General features: G+C 37.2%; 2 protein-coding genes across 2 annotated transcripts in view; one reads left to right on the plus strand and one right to left on the minus strand.

Moving 5' to 3' along the window:
* Positions 1 to 15: 15 nt before the first annotated feature.
* LOC136254035 (uncharacterized) lies at positions 16 to 12,271 on the minus strand. The gene is made up of 8 exons (XM_066046684.1): positions 12,157 to 12,271; positions 9,755 to 9,885; positions 7,594 to 7,966; positions 3,538 to 4,209; positions 2,589 to 2,735; positions 2,127 to 2,269; positions 862 to 945; positions 16 to 366 (listed from the first exon to the last, which is right to left on the minus strand). Exons 2-8 carry the CDS (start codon positions 9,857 to 9,859, stop codon positions 217 to 219), a joined length of 1,674 nt encoding a protein of 557 aa, XP_065902756.1. The 5' UTR covers positions 9,860 to 9,885; positions 12,157 to 12,271; the 3' UTR covers positions 16 to 216.
* The window catches only part of LOC136254037 (3-ketoacyl-CoA thiolase, mitochondrial-like), a 20,015-nt gene continuing 17,073 nt past the window's right edge, over positions 12,259 to 15,200 (plus strand). Inside the window, exons 1-2 of the mRNA XM_066046691.1 lie at positions 12,259 to 12,518; positions 12,584 to 12,712. Coding sequence (XP_065902763.1) covers positions 12,336 to 12,518; positions 12,584 to 12,712 — 312 coding nt within the window. The 5' untranslated portion in view covers positions 12,259 to 12,335. The remainder of the gene's footprint in view (positions 12,519 to 12,583; positions 12,713 to 15,200) is intronic.

Here is a 15,200-nt window from a genome sequence, read left to right on the forward strand (position 1 = left end):
AGATATTATACATGCTTAAACTACATTATTATCAATGTTTTAAAAATTAGAAAAAATAATTTATACAACAGCATTATTAGAACACATTGCAAAAGTAGTTCATTTCACAGTGCAGTAGTCAAGACGTACAGTGTTAGTAATATATTATACATATTACAGTGGTGAGTTACAAACAGTGCACACACAACACCACAACATTATGTTTTTATTCCAGTTTTATTCAGGGAATATAGTGTCTACGTAGTCTATTAGACACTTGAGGAGAGCACTAGCATTTCCTGCCTGTAAGGTAGGGAATATGGACGGGCCACATGATGCTCCGAGATTACCACTGGTCATCTGGTTCTTGTCAGAATTGTTACTAACCTGAAAGAGATACAACACAATAGTGATAAGGTAAAGTGAACACACAATACATTTGCATTATTGATATATCTTTGCATCACATGCAGTACATTGTAAGTGTTGTCTACAAGAATCAACTCGCTGTTTTGCCACAAAATACTCTATTAAAACAGTCAACAAATCTCACTTTGTGGTAACTATTTTAATAGCGATTAAGGCATACTTCATGACCTCATTAATAGGACCACCTCATTACAGTGACCATGTCAAGTAGGCGTTAATATGACCACCTCTTTAAGCAATTGGTCCCAAACATAACGTGCCGTTTTACTCAAATATAGTTAAACACCACACTTTTTCTAACACCTTACTAAGCATATTGTAACAATAGGAAGAGGTCACTTCAAATATAACATATTTGGAGATTACACAGTTGTAGCAGGTGACCATACTATCACCATAACAGGTCCTTGTATCATTACAACAACTACCGCACACACATTACACATTACTTACTTGTTTGAGTAGTTCCACAATGACACGAATCAGTGCAAGATTCTCGGAGGGTATTTGTGTGAGAAAATGATGTACACTGTCCACCTGTATGTGTAGTACTACTGGATAATGTATCACTACACCAGTGGGCATAAAGTAATATGTGACTGGCTGAGCATAAACCCTTTATTTTTGCACAGAGTTACAGCCTTTTTGTTCCAAGGTATAGCATTTTCCCTGTATTCCCCTGTGTGCACAAAAATGGCAACGGTGACCTTTATTTCTACCGAATCATAAATCAGTGCCCATAACTCACGTGCCTTTTGCTGTAAAGACATGAAAAAATATTTTCTTACTCTCCATGAGCAGGCAAATCTGATGGTGTATAGTTTTCTTTTTATTGATTTGAACTTTTTCAGTACCAAAGTGATTAAAACATGTGTAAATTTTAATATGCAGCATGTGTGTTTACATGTATTTCAATACAATTTTATAGCAGATATAGAATTATGCAAAAACAACAGGTTTTTGCTCAGCTGGTCACATGTTACTATTAGTATACAGTATTTGTTATAGTGGAACCTCTATATAACGGACACTTTAAGACCAATTGATCTTGCTGTTATAAAGAGGTTGTTTTTAGAGGTCTAGTCTATAAGGATTTCAGAAACTATACTTATAGAGAGGTTAACTGTATAGTGTCCTTTATACAGAGAGTCCTTAAATAATAGAGGTGAGCAATAGCGGCGATTAATTGACCATCGTAGTAGTGAGTAACACCATGTATGGTAACACTATGTATAGTGATAATGATAGTACACAATCATGCTATTGTAATAAATTATACATATTTAGTCCAAAAAACATAGATAACTGAAGTTGAGGAAACTATGAAAGACCAGTAGAGCATGGAAAACAAAAGATAACCGGATAACACAACAACTTTAACCAATGGGTGTTAGAAAAGCAGATATGTGATGTGTAATTGGTTGTATATGTGAGGTTGAGTGTCTTTGATAACTGTTAGTAATATCATGATACTATTGCTATCATGGTATAAAAGTCATGATTACGATAGTTCTATCCTTAAAGAGTATCCACAGTACACTGTATATATGGTGTAGCATATTTTGCATATATGTACGTACACAACAGGAACACCATATATATACGTACACAACAGGAACACATTGTGAAGGAAACATTTACATAAACAGTAAAATCCAATTCAAACATAAGCTTAAGACATGTGGCGCTTACAATACCCTATTTTACAGTTCACTCACGTCTCTTGCTTTAGCAGCTCTGGTGATCTCCCGGCTGATTTCCCCTCTAGGGATCAGAGATATTCTTGACTCTCGGTAGTGAAGCTTCAACAAGCCAGCTACATTGTGAGGTTCCAGAACCTCAGTCAAATCCATCTCCTTCCCTAATATACAGTAACATACACATGATCAGAAACTGGGCCATTTCCAACTAATTTATAGCAACCAAAATTCAGCTAATTTCACTGTACATTATTATTGGGAGAAGTCATTGAAATCCGACAAGCTTCTAACTGTCTAACAAAATATATATGAAGGCACTACACAACATTCAATGAAATACTTATAGTGAAATTCTCGTAGCTAAGGAGGACTGACAGTTAGAGTACAAAGTTCATTCTGGCTCTGTACATTGCCAAAAATGCTTGGTCTGAAAGAGTTTGATAAATAGAAAAACATACAGTATGTTCCAATGTAGCTGACCTGCTACAAATCCAGCTCTCAGCTTCCTAACTTGTGACATGTCCCCTGGTATTCGAAATAATCCCTCCTCATTTAGACCAATCGGACGATTGAGGTAGGCCACACACTGCACAACAATTGGTGGGATCACCCCTCCAGGAAGCTCCTCTAAACAAGAACAAGTACACAGTTTTCATAATTCAACAGTATTACCAATAAGGATTTGCAAAATACTTGTATTTAGTGGACATCGAAATTATGAAAATACTGAATACACAACTAGTAGTAGTTAATATAGTAAAACATGTACTAGGAATAGAATATTGTGGTGGTACCAAAATAAACTGATGTGTTCACAATTGAGAATTTGCCTTACTAAAAATCCCATTTGTCATCAACCATTTCTTTTCTAAGAGGTACATATATCATTTTTAAGGTTTCAGGCAAGCCATACTCACAGCACAAATAATGAAGACTACAATACTTTATTTGATAAGTAATGTTAGAACAGATGCAATATTTAGCAGTAAGGGTTTCTGTTTTAGTAAGATATTAAATGTTTTTCAAATCTTCACTTCATCTTAATAACTTCCTAGAAATTGGTCTTCTTTCATTATTATATTCAAATGATTGAAGATTGATAATTCATGTGTAGCAAAACATTTATTATTATCAGGTTGTGGAAAATGACAGAATGTTGAACAACAGAGTCCACCTATATATCGTGAATAAGAGTTGTTAGATTCTTAACCTTGTATAACATTAGGCATTTTCAAAGCCACCCTCATGTAAACTAGGATGTGAAATGACTACAAATCAAAAACAGAACAATCTTTATCCCACAAATCTCACACTGTCTTACAGTGTAATGAGCATGGTTAAACTCATACACAGCTCATATATTACACACAACTTAGCTTAAATAATCTTCATACCATATTATAATACCAGTAAGTTAAATCACCTTTACCTTCTGGTGTGGTTACCTCTTCTTTGACAGTCTTCACTCGACGATGGGATACTGCGACCGGTTTTGTCTCACTCTCCACACTGTATGTCATCCTTCGTTCCTCAGCTGGGCTCTTATGGTGCCGACGAAACGTGCCCTTCAAAGTGGATAAAAATTTATGTCCTTTTGAACGACTTTTATGATCATGACCACTACTGTCAACCTGTTCCATGTTACTGGCCCCATCTGGGTAGAGATCTTCACCTGTTTTATTTGTGTCAGCAGTTTGTTGAGGTAAGTTGATTTCTGGGGTGCATGAATCAAGTGATGAAGGAATCACACGTGGAGAAATTGGTGGGCTAACTGAATCCTCCGGAATAGAAGGCGTACTAGAGCAACCAGAATGCAAACTGGATTGACTAGTTCTTAGAGGTGATGATGGATTACTAGTCTTGTGTTGGTACTGCATCACAGCAGGTGGTCTTGTTGGAATTGGCGGGGGAGGAGGCCTCCTGGTTGACTTCCCTTCTTTCAGAACATTTTGCTGTTGGCGACCCAAATTTCTAGGTAAGGTTTTAGCTCGTGGCCTAGCGTTCGGCTTATCACCAACAGTGTTCTTTGCTACTGACATATCATCTTCCACGCTGATACTTCTGACACGCTTTGACTTTATAGGTTGTGACACATTTGAGACTGTGAGATAAAAAAAAGAACATTAAAGTTGTTGAATACAATGAGAAATTCAATGTCCAACACACAAACCATTTTAACTTCAGATTAGAATTCATACAATTAAACAGGAAACTCCACAATAAAAAAGAATTAGTACAATACACAAGCCATTTTAAAATACGTATATAAATAAATGATAATTATTAAGAATGGTACACTTGTACATTAAACAGAAACAGTTTCATCATGTGCACATGTCCATTCAACCACCAACAAAATAATTTAACCACTATTACACTAATGTCACTGTTACAGAGACAATAAAGATGTACCAGGCTGCCTGTAATATGATTATAGAAGGGTAGTAAGGTGTACATATTTCAAGGAAATACAAACACTAATCTAAACCCCACACACTGTATGATATCATGTGACATCATGTGGTTAATGGCAAGGGGATTCATCTGTGATGATTAATGGCTGCTTTGCTGAACGATTTGGTGTGTCTTCTTAACATTACAGTATCAACAAACTGTGTGCGTGGTATATGTGACTGTCAAAATGAACTGTTTATTTTGTTTCTGGATGTCCTCTGTACATATATTGAGCATGTGTACTATCCACAAACCTTAAGGTGTGTATGTGTGTATGTGTGCGTGTATGTGTGCGTGTGTGTGTGTGTGTGTGCGTGTGTGTGTGTGTATGCATGCATGTGTAGGTGTATGTGCAGCATACATGCATTGTGTAGAATGTTTTAAAACGTACACATAACAGAGACTGTAGAAATATTAATACTACACAAACAAATTCAGTACTCAAAGTTAGTACCAGCTTATCACAAAAGAAGACAAACCACCATTGTTAATATTAATTTAGACTCTCTTTACTGTAGCCAAAACTACACCTAGCTTGTTATTAAACCAACATCTCCACCCATAATGTACATGCTAATGCCAGATGGTAATGCACAATCCAGCCAACACACGCAGTATATACACACACACAAACACGACGGTCATATACAGAGAAACCAGCCACTCAACAGCAGACGGCCCATTTTCATGAAAGGCAAATTGAGCCATATCCAGTCATTTCTGCACTTTACTATACACAAATGTATGCTATAGTGTTTGCTGATCTTGCCCACCAAGTGGGTTAGGATAACAAAAAGGATTGATCATCGCTACCGAACATTATTACGAAGTGTTTAATAACAGAACACTACAAAAGAGGATGATTACCCAACAAAAGAGGATAATGACCCAACCCCTCAAGCAGCCAAGAACATGTCATAATAGTCCTGAGGGCAGGACTGTACAATATTACTGTCAACAATGTATGTATGTACATGTAACAGATGGTGAAAAGCACATACAGTCCTGTATGCATTACTTGATGCAAAGTACGTAATTGAGAGACTGAAACCAAAATGAAACTCCACTAAGCCCTTATATGTATCATAACAGTGGTAGTACATACATACAGACAGTATTGTACAGTATGTACTACACAAATCTAGTAATTGAGATAATCGTAAAGTTAAACACAAACCACATTTTAACTACTGCTCACACAGCACCAAACCTAAACATCACTTAGGATAACAGATAAGGACACATGTAAGTTTGTAGTACTAAACATTACATTAAAGCATTTTAGTGTTGATGAAAGATTTACATTAAAATATCTGTATGTACGTATGACCGTACACTGTCACTAATAAAGCAATACATAAATACATGCACTCGTAACTGCTCAAGTAAACTACATACCTACATTGTAACAACAGGAAACTGAGGAGAGCACCATTACACACACACTTTGTTATACTGATATGGCTGGAAACACACCACACAGAGATTGTTTTGGTGATCAAGAACTTCCTTGAATCACACCAGGATATGCCTTCTTAAAATGGTTGTGTTGATAAGCTACCGTTGAAAAGTAATATAAACACAAAATTTGTTAATATTTTCTGGCCAATTGTTGCTTGTTACCGCACATTATCTCACTGTTTGGTCACTACACTATGTACAGGAACTATAACACTACATCTGAAAGGAACACACAAACAGCCTCTCTATCAACAGACCACATAAGTATGTAGTTATATTGCAACTACAAGAATGCTGTATGTAAGTTTCATACGTGTACCTTCACTATTAACTGTGAATGATGAAAGTTAGGCAGGTCAAATTACCAGAAGATAATGAGTATACAATAGTTCAATATTACATAAAACTTGGGTCAGGAGCTCATAACTGCCATGCCTTTGGCGCTTACAAACTCTTGATTTAGTTGTGCCACAACTTTACACTATGGATGTACTGCATCAGAAGGGACTGGAAGTATGCACATGATCCCAATGGTTTAGCACAGAAAAACATATCGGATCTCTTTGGGTACTCCTGATCGATGAATACATGACATTGGTACATATCCAGAAATCATGCAAGATCTCGTGCCAGGCTACGGATGTTGTTAAATGTTTGTAGGTTAGTGAGAAAGATAAAGAGAGACTTGAGAAAATGAATAAACACACAAGAGGTCATCTTACACAGAATATTCCACAAAGAGTGTGGTGTGTGCAGTATTTGGGGATCATATGATGAAGAAAGCCCCTCAGACAACAATAGCAACAATCAGTTCCCATAAAGAAGGATAGAGATGAGAACCACAGGCCATCTGCTACCCCTTTCTATACTATACTCCTCTCAATCAACACAAAAATAAAATTTTCGTAGCTGCATTTCCAACCTCCTCTGATCTTGTATGGCATTGTATGCCTTCTTTCATCTTTTGTGATTAATAACCACCTATTGATTCACATATCACTATCGTATACAACACAATAGCATGCATGGCCATACAGTGTGTAGTTGGTCAATAATTGTACACATTTACTGTACAATAACTATGAAATCCACCACAATAATACTGATAATTTTAATGTCATCAAGCACGTAATTTATGAATAGTGCAACTGTATACTTCAAATGCTTTATCGCGTACGTACAGTATGTATAGTGTATCAGCTAAGCAATGTAGTGTTTACACTTTACGCTAACTACCTACATAATATGCAGGTGGTGGGGGTAACATAGTATCAGTTCTAATGGAGCCATATAGAATATTACATACAGGTTTGTTAACATCTTGTTAATAAGTAGTCACAGCTGGATGTCGAGCCCCTTATTAAATAATAAATATCTCTAGGTACATTGGTAGGGATACAGTAAGTATAGTCTTAATAGCCCACATGGCTGGACCTGTCATTGGCTACCCAAGGCAGTATGACCACACAAGATTATAGTTTAGTATGTACTGTATTTACTAGGCTACCTTCCACCTCTACCTACACACTACATACACTAGTAATTTTATACATTTAGTTACTGGACATACCTTGAAGAACTGGAGGTGATGTACTGGGTGGTGGTGGAGGAGAACCGCGTGGTGATTTCTCTGTCACTTCATGATGGTCACCATTCTCAATAACTTGTTGTTGGTCACTATTAACAGGTGAAGGGGGTTGATCACTATCCCTCTCTACACTAGGAGACTTGCTGCTGTTACTGGTGTGGCTGCTGTGATTGCTGGCCACGAGAGAATGATCCACTTCTTCAACACGATTATTATTGTTGCTACTGATCGTTGGAGTTGTTGACATTTTTACACTTTCCTCAGGAGCGCTCATCTTTCTCTGCTGGATCACTTTGTCCATCCGGGGTTTGCCATGCATGCTGCGAGCCTTCCTCATACGGGGCCGACTGGGTTTCTTGAAACAAGAAAACATCATGAGTTACAAACAATAGGTTAGCCAGCATACAAAGAAACTTGATAACAGGGTATAAGATGACCTAGCTACACTCTGCTACAGAAATCTGATCAACTAACAAGGTGAGAAAATGAGCGTGCTATTAAATAGAGCCAGGGCATGGCTTCCCTATTATAATGTATGAAAACACACAGAAGGTTTCCTTACCATATATTGCAAGTGTTAATGTTACACACATGACTTGGTTATACTATTGGCTTCCCATATTAAAGAACTGTTAAGTTCCAATACCATTAAAAGGAGCCTATAAACATTAGGAACATGTAACTGCCTTATTTGTAGAGTTCTTGTTAAAACCGACCCATTTCCTCCCTGCTACATAATGTAGGTAACTGGAAAATAAGGGACGTGATTTATTGTGTGTGTCTGTATGTTTGGCTCTTCATGCCTAAAGGAGATGAACTGTTGATTAGTCATATTAGCTCACCACCTTGGAAACATTAATTTAATGCACACTTGATAAACCTGTTAAACTGGTCAGGTTCAGTTCTGTTACTAATATAATACAGTACGGGTCACACATAGAACCAGTCTATTATAGAGAGGCCACAATCCTGGGGTTACAAACTGTACATAAAGGGATGCACAGTTATCTGTATACTTACTTAATGGGATACATATCACCTGTCCAAATTTGTGTACATAGCAAATGCTATATCACAAAGGCAAACAAAATGGATGCACATGTGATCATAATCTACTAACACTAGATATATTTATAATAATGATACTACTGCTACGCATATGGTGTTAAACATTTTGATAATGAAAACATTTTAAGACCAAGAAAATACACTTGCTCTTACACATAACAGGATATGGAGGTTGTCAGAAGTATAATTGAGGTCTGCACATTTAAGGACATCAGAAGGTAACTACCCCTGGTATATATAGAGCTGGTCATCATTGTTTGTCCACCTTAGTAACACATCTTGACTTCTCAGTAACCACAAGTGATATCAAATACACTATTGTGTAACTTGTGTGTGTATGCACACGCGCGTGTGTGTGTGTAGTGTGTAGGTGTGCGTGTGTAGTGTTATGTACGTATGTGCGTATACATGTGTGCACGTGACCTTATATGTGCATGTGTGTATGATGAGTGTGTATTATAGTCAGTGTTGGGAGTAACGCGTTACGTAATATTATTACTTTTGTGGCAGCTAAGTAATATAACGAAATACGCTATAAAAACAGGTAATATAACTCAAGTTACTTTACTTACAAATGTAAAGCGTTACCTAAGTAATATAGTTACTGTAACGAGTCTAATATTACATAATATTATTACTACAAGTAACGAAGTTACTAATCTCGTTAGTTATCCTCTGAGTAACGCCTAGCCGCAACGAAACCTACTGAATGAAACTTATTCACCAGCTTCTTACTTAAAACCAAGATTTGCACATTGTCCAACAACACAATCATGTCACGTGATAAAGTGGTAGTTTCACACGTGACAGCTTAAGGCTGTGGACACAAAGTAATATAATATGTAATATTATTACAGTTACTTTATTTTATGAGTAATATGTAACTGTAACTAAATAGTTCAGTTGCAAGTAATATGTAATATGTAACTAGTTACTTTTACAAAGTAACTTGCCCAACACTGATTATAGTATAGCACGCAAGTCACACACTGTGTGTAGTGTGTTATGTAGAGCATGTGTTCATATTATACATGAATAATATGATTACAAAGAATTTTTACTACACCACACTTACATTCACAATCAAATCCTCAGTAGTCTTAGAGGCTAACTTTGGTGGTGGAGGGCGTGGTGGAGGAGTGTGCTGCACAGGTGAGGTCACAACTGTCCCCTCAGCCATGTTTGTCTTCTGTGAGATATCTGTACCTACAGGGGGTACTTTCCTTAACACCTGAATGTTTACACAATTGGGTAGGTAAAAACAGTGGACTCAGGGACCAAAGACTCGGGGACACAACTCTTCTCGTAATTTCACAATATTCTATACTTATACTAGATACCTCTGCTTGTATGGCCAATCCATTTTTTCCCTGTCATGGTGTTTCACAAAATATTTTAACAATTAGAAATTATAAGCCAACAGTATTTATAGGCCACTCGCCTGCTGTACAATGAGTATATTAGTCTACTATGTTGTCTAGCTACTAAACATTGTGCAAATGCACCACGATGCATGAAGTCTGGTTGCCAAGCTGCTGGACTGAAACTTGCTTAGCTAGTAGTACTATTTCCCTGGGAATATTTGTTTGCACAATGATTCTAAACTTTAGTAGCTAGGTGACCATTGTGCAGCAGGTGAGTGGCCTATGATGCAGTCAGCTTCACACACTTTTAGCGGCATTCATAATTTCTAATCGCATTAAACATCATGTGAGACACCGCGATGGGGAAAAAGTGGATTGGTCATACAAGACTACTTGCAGAGGTACCTAGTATAAGTATAGAATATTGTGAAGTGTATAAAATTACAAGAAGAGTTGGGTCCCCTGGTCCTGGCCCGGGTCCACTGTTTTTACCTACCCTACACAGATATGGATAACACACACACACACACGCGTGCATGCACACACATACATGCGCGCGCGCCTGCATGCACACACACACACAACACAAGAAATTCTAACAACATTTTCAAGACTCTACACTAGTACAATGCTACATATACAGTCAGCTTGTTGTAGTATGTACCAGGTTTACAGCTACACTGTGTGTATGTCCAGTAGAACCTTTGTGACACCTATGTACCCACATGGACACCTTGTAAGCTCTTCAGGTCAGTTTGTGTAGTAATCTCAATTAACTCAATTGTTCATACACAATATTATACAAACACATGTCCGATTTGTATGTAGCATAATCAATAAAAGACAATAAATACTTAAAGCAGGAGGTTTCCAGCATACTTTGAAGATAAATGCCTGCATGGTCTCATGGGACCAGGGTATTAATAAAGTCTACTGTTAGTGGCTATATTCTCTCTCTACAGGTGTAGCTGCTGCCAATTCTTCAAACTTAAGTTTAGAGGAAGTGCTATGAGTAGTCCATGCAGGTCCACATGCATGCAAATATGTATCGTACAACTGTTTGCCAATCCTTATAGACCTACACTTGTTTATATAGTCAAACACACTGTATAAAGATTCTCTACGTGTACTATTACCATAATGGCATTCTATTAAATGCTTCCACAATAAACACCCAGTCTCAAATATTCGTTTACAGGCCAAGTAAAAATGATGGGAAGGAAATAAAAGCTTGGGCTCTTATATATACTAGTATGTGCTAACAGAAAAATGTTATAATTCAACTGAAATATTATTTGTAAACTTGCAGACAAATAGTATTATTACATGCATGTACACTGTTGTGTATAGAAAATTAAAACAGTCATTGTAACACTCAAAATTTCAGTCATAATGTTTTAGGCTACCAAAACTTGTATCACGTGTTGCATAACACTTTGCTTACAATAAATCAAGACCTTTCAGAGATTTAACACCTCATAACAGTTGGGAATACTTGTTTTATTGGAACGTATGGAGTGCATAGTTACTGCACATGTTCCGCACACAGCAAATGGCCAAAACCATGCAAAGCAGTTCAAAATTTTGCCATACAATACTCGATAGTGATACACAACAATACAGCCAGCACATGGTGTAATAATCAAGGGATTACAATGCAGTTACTATGGAGATGGATTAACTCAATTGTAGGGGTTCCATGTTGACCTAGTTAGTTATCAAGGTAGACATTTGTTTCTACACAAGTTTGAAAACAATTACAAGCACTGTAGTAAGTTTATTGTTACGAAGCTAGCTCAGTAAAGGTTAGAATGAGCTGATACGGTACACAAGTCAAGTTAGAGACAATGCATGCTAAGACCTTTCAGCCTGTCTTTTTTCCAAAAGCACATCTCAGAAAATAAGTCTTGTAGTATTTAAGAACACCTATTAAGCAAATACAGTTTACACTTTCAATGATCCCTTGTAAACACAGTCAATTCAAAGGCTCGTTCAAAAAGGCAAGCTTCGATGCAGTTTAGCGTATCCTCACGTTAAACATACGCAGTGTCAGTTTAACACAACATTTAATAACGTAACAAGACACAAACACGTTTACATCACGTAGTTTTACCAGAATCCTTCAATCCCACTCGCTCCTCACAACAAAGCCATAGGCTCGGCAGAAACAACGGCGCTTGAAAATTAAAAACAATTCCAACTCTTAAGCGCGTAAGCACTTTATTTATAATAATTCCAACTAAAGCGCACTTAAAAGGTCAACCCTATCAGCACGCAGGGCACAGACCAAGGATGGCAGCAAGCAGAGCAGTGTTTATAGTAGCGGCGAAGAGAACTCCGTTTGGCACTTTTGGCGGGAAACTGAAAGGTTTTACAGCTACAGAAATGGCATACGTAGCAGCTGCGGCGGCGCTAGAAGCTGGAAAGGTGCCAAAGGAGGCAGTAAACTCTGTCATCGTCGGAAACGTGGCCCAGGTACGTTGTAGATTGTATCAAATACTGTAGTTGTAGTCTGTTATTGCAAGTAATTTCTTGTGTAGACATCATCCGATGCTGCGTACTTGGCACGTCATGTCGGGTTGAAGTGTGGAGTACCAGAGTCAGTAGGAGCACTAACAGTTAACCGGTTGTGTGGGTCTGGATTCCAGTCAATTATTAACGGAGCTCATGTGAGTACATTGCTATACAATAAATTGTTAGATGTGAACACAAAGTGTGTTTCCCATAGTAATAATACACAGTAATAAAATCCGAATACTTTGTGCATGTCAAATTCATTATAAGTTACAAGTATTCGCATGACATTTATATAGAGTCGTATGTGTACATACTTGTATAACTTTTCCTCAACATCAACTTGGGGGAATTATTGAAGTGTCACTAATGTGCAATTAAGCCATTGAGGTATACATGAAACTACCATATTACATGAAGGCTTGATGATAAAAAAGTTGTTAATTTTTATGACATAATTTTGACAAGAAATTGGTTTGGCAAACCGAACCAAGAGATATTTAGCTTGGAGAAATGTTGCTTGTGTGTTATGTTCCTCCTTTAATGCTACATATATAGTAGAGTAAAAATATTTGTGATAATATAATTTCCTCTGTGATTTGCCGATGCTAACATGGTCACAGGGTCCCATCCTAATAAACGTATTATCCTAGTGTTACAACTGTGGGATAACTTGCATAGCTGTAAGCCAATGCTGGGGTTAGAAAATTTTCAAATTACTACTACATCTCTAACCAAATTATACTATCAGGAGCTCATAAGTGCCGCAAGGCACAAAATGTCACTAGTCAAATGTTGAAACCACTAGTATCACGCTCCTTTGTGCCTTCGGCATTTTATAAGCTCCTGATGCTACTCAACTCAATATCACTGTCTATTCATAATAATGTTGGTAATATGTAGTTTACAATACTGCTCAAAATCAACATTGTCTCGCTCACATGTGCAGTAGTGGTAGTTGGTGAATTGTGTCAAGTCCAAACATGTCCTCCAAGCAATCCCAAGGCAACCAGCCGGCTAGCTTATCAGATTTTAGCTTCACTAAATTATCTGACTCAGTATAAAATATATACTTAGCTAACTAGCGAACTGATTGACTATGTAAGTAACTTTAGTACAAGACTACATTAAATATTACAGCCTTGCTTTTGCACAGCCTACCATCAATTTATTTGCAACTGGGTTTCTGATACAATCTTATCTATCATGTTAATGTGTTGGCATGAATTGCCAACTAGTTTTAACCAACACTGGAGGAATTTCTCAAGCAATTTTTCTAAAGTCAATTTGTTGCATGGCAATAGATTCTTTCATTAATTAACTTAAGGTCTTACAGCATCAAACAGTATGGTAGTGGGGATTCCCCAAAAGTGATGCGCGCTGCCTATAATGCCACCTTTAATGCTACGAAAATTACCTTTACAGAATGATATTACTGTATATTAGTCCATCTAATATCAAATACAGCGTTAAAAACAAGAAAACACTTCAGGCAGCTGGATATAGAATTTAAAAAAAAAATTGAATTTTGATCTGCCTGCTTGACCACCGTTGCAAGGCTAGAGGCCAAAGGAAGCAAGCAAAGGCATCATTATACACCACAATAACAAACTCATCAATGGATGTGCCTTTTGGATTCTGATGAGTGTGTGCCTTCTGTGTGCCTCGTCATTCCTTCAATCAAGCTGGTCATCTTCTTGGCGCAATGAAACCATATTGGGGTATTAATTTTCTGTATCAACACTTTCCTTGAGCAGCAGTTTTAGATGCCACAAAATTGTTTAAAGCTCTTTCACTCAGTAGATACCTGTAAATTCATGATACATTCGAGACAACGTCATTGGTTAATTAATAATGATTGAGCTTGGGGATCATAATCTATTTACTCAATCACGAAGACCACACCCCCTTGTTATTATTTGTCTAGTCATAATGCTAGCGCAATGAAATGTGAAAGACATGCCCCCCCCCCCCCTCCCTGGTAGGTGTATGCTTGAAATACTCTAATACAGCAGTCACCCTAATAGAACAGTCACACTTGCTATAGCAAAAAAAAGCTAGTATAGTTAATTGAAAAATGGAATAGGGATTCAAGCAATAAAAAAAAACAGTGGAACAAGAGATGAATGATGGTGTTACAGCATAGCTTGGTGGGAAAATTTCGTACCGTTTCCCACCAAGTTATATATGCTGCAATACCATCATTCATCTCTTCTTTCACTACTTTTTATTGGATCCCTACTCCATTTAATTTTCAGATATGTGTACAGTACTGTGTAAGAATACCAACTATGATGGTTGTGTAACTTGTGTTGTAGTCTATACTGATATTGCCGCTTACTTTAATTGCACATTACTCTTTGGAATATCACTTGAGTCTCAATGGTTGTCTTACAAAACTAGCAAACACCACATAGATGGATGTTCATGTAAACTTTAAGAAAATATACTGTATTGCTCCTTTTAAGGATGCAAAACAGTAATTTCATCAAGAAACACAGGGGCTCTTACAAAACAAAAGTACATATAGTATTATATATGGCTTTGGAGTTTATGTGAAGTGCTTTCTAGATCTGAAATAACAACTTTGTAGCCAATGGTCTCCCAGCTCATCAATACCAAATTCTGCTGATCAGAAATGGT

The sequence above is a fragment of the Dysidea avara genome, chromosome 4 (assembly GCF_963678975.1).
Source record: "Dysidea avara chromosome 4, odDysAvar1.4, whole genome shotgun sequence".
Lineage (NCBI taxonomy): Eukaryota > Metazoa > Porifera > Demospongiae > Dictyoceratida > Dysideidae > Dysidea > Dysidea avara.

Excerpts from the sequence above, each read along its gene's own strand:
- LOC136254035 (XM_066046684.1), bottom strand. The coding sequence starts at position 9,859 with ATGGCTGAGGGGACAGTTGTGACCTCACCTGTGCAGCACACTCCTCCA. Across the intron at positions 2,270-2,588 it reads GAGAGCTGGATTTGTAGCAG|GGAAGGAGATGGATTTGACT; the intron begins GTCAGCTACATT and ends ACTGTATATTAG. Across the intron at positions 946-2,126 it reads GAGCTGCTAAAGCAAGAGAC|GTGGACAGTGTACATCATTT; the intron begins GTGAGTGAACTG and ends CTACACATACAG.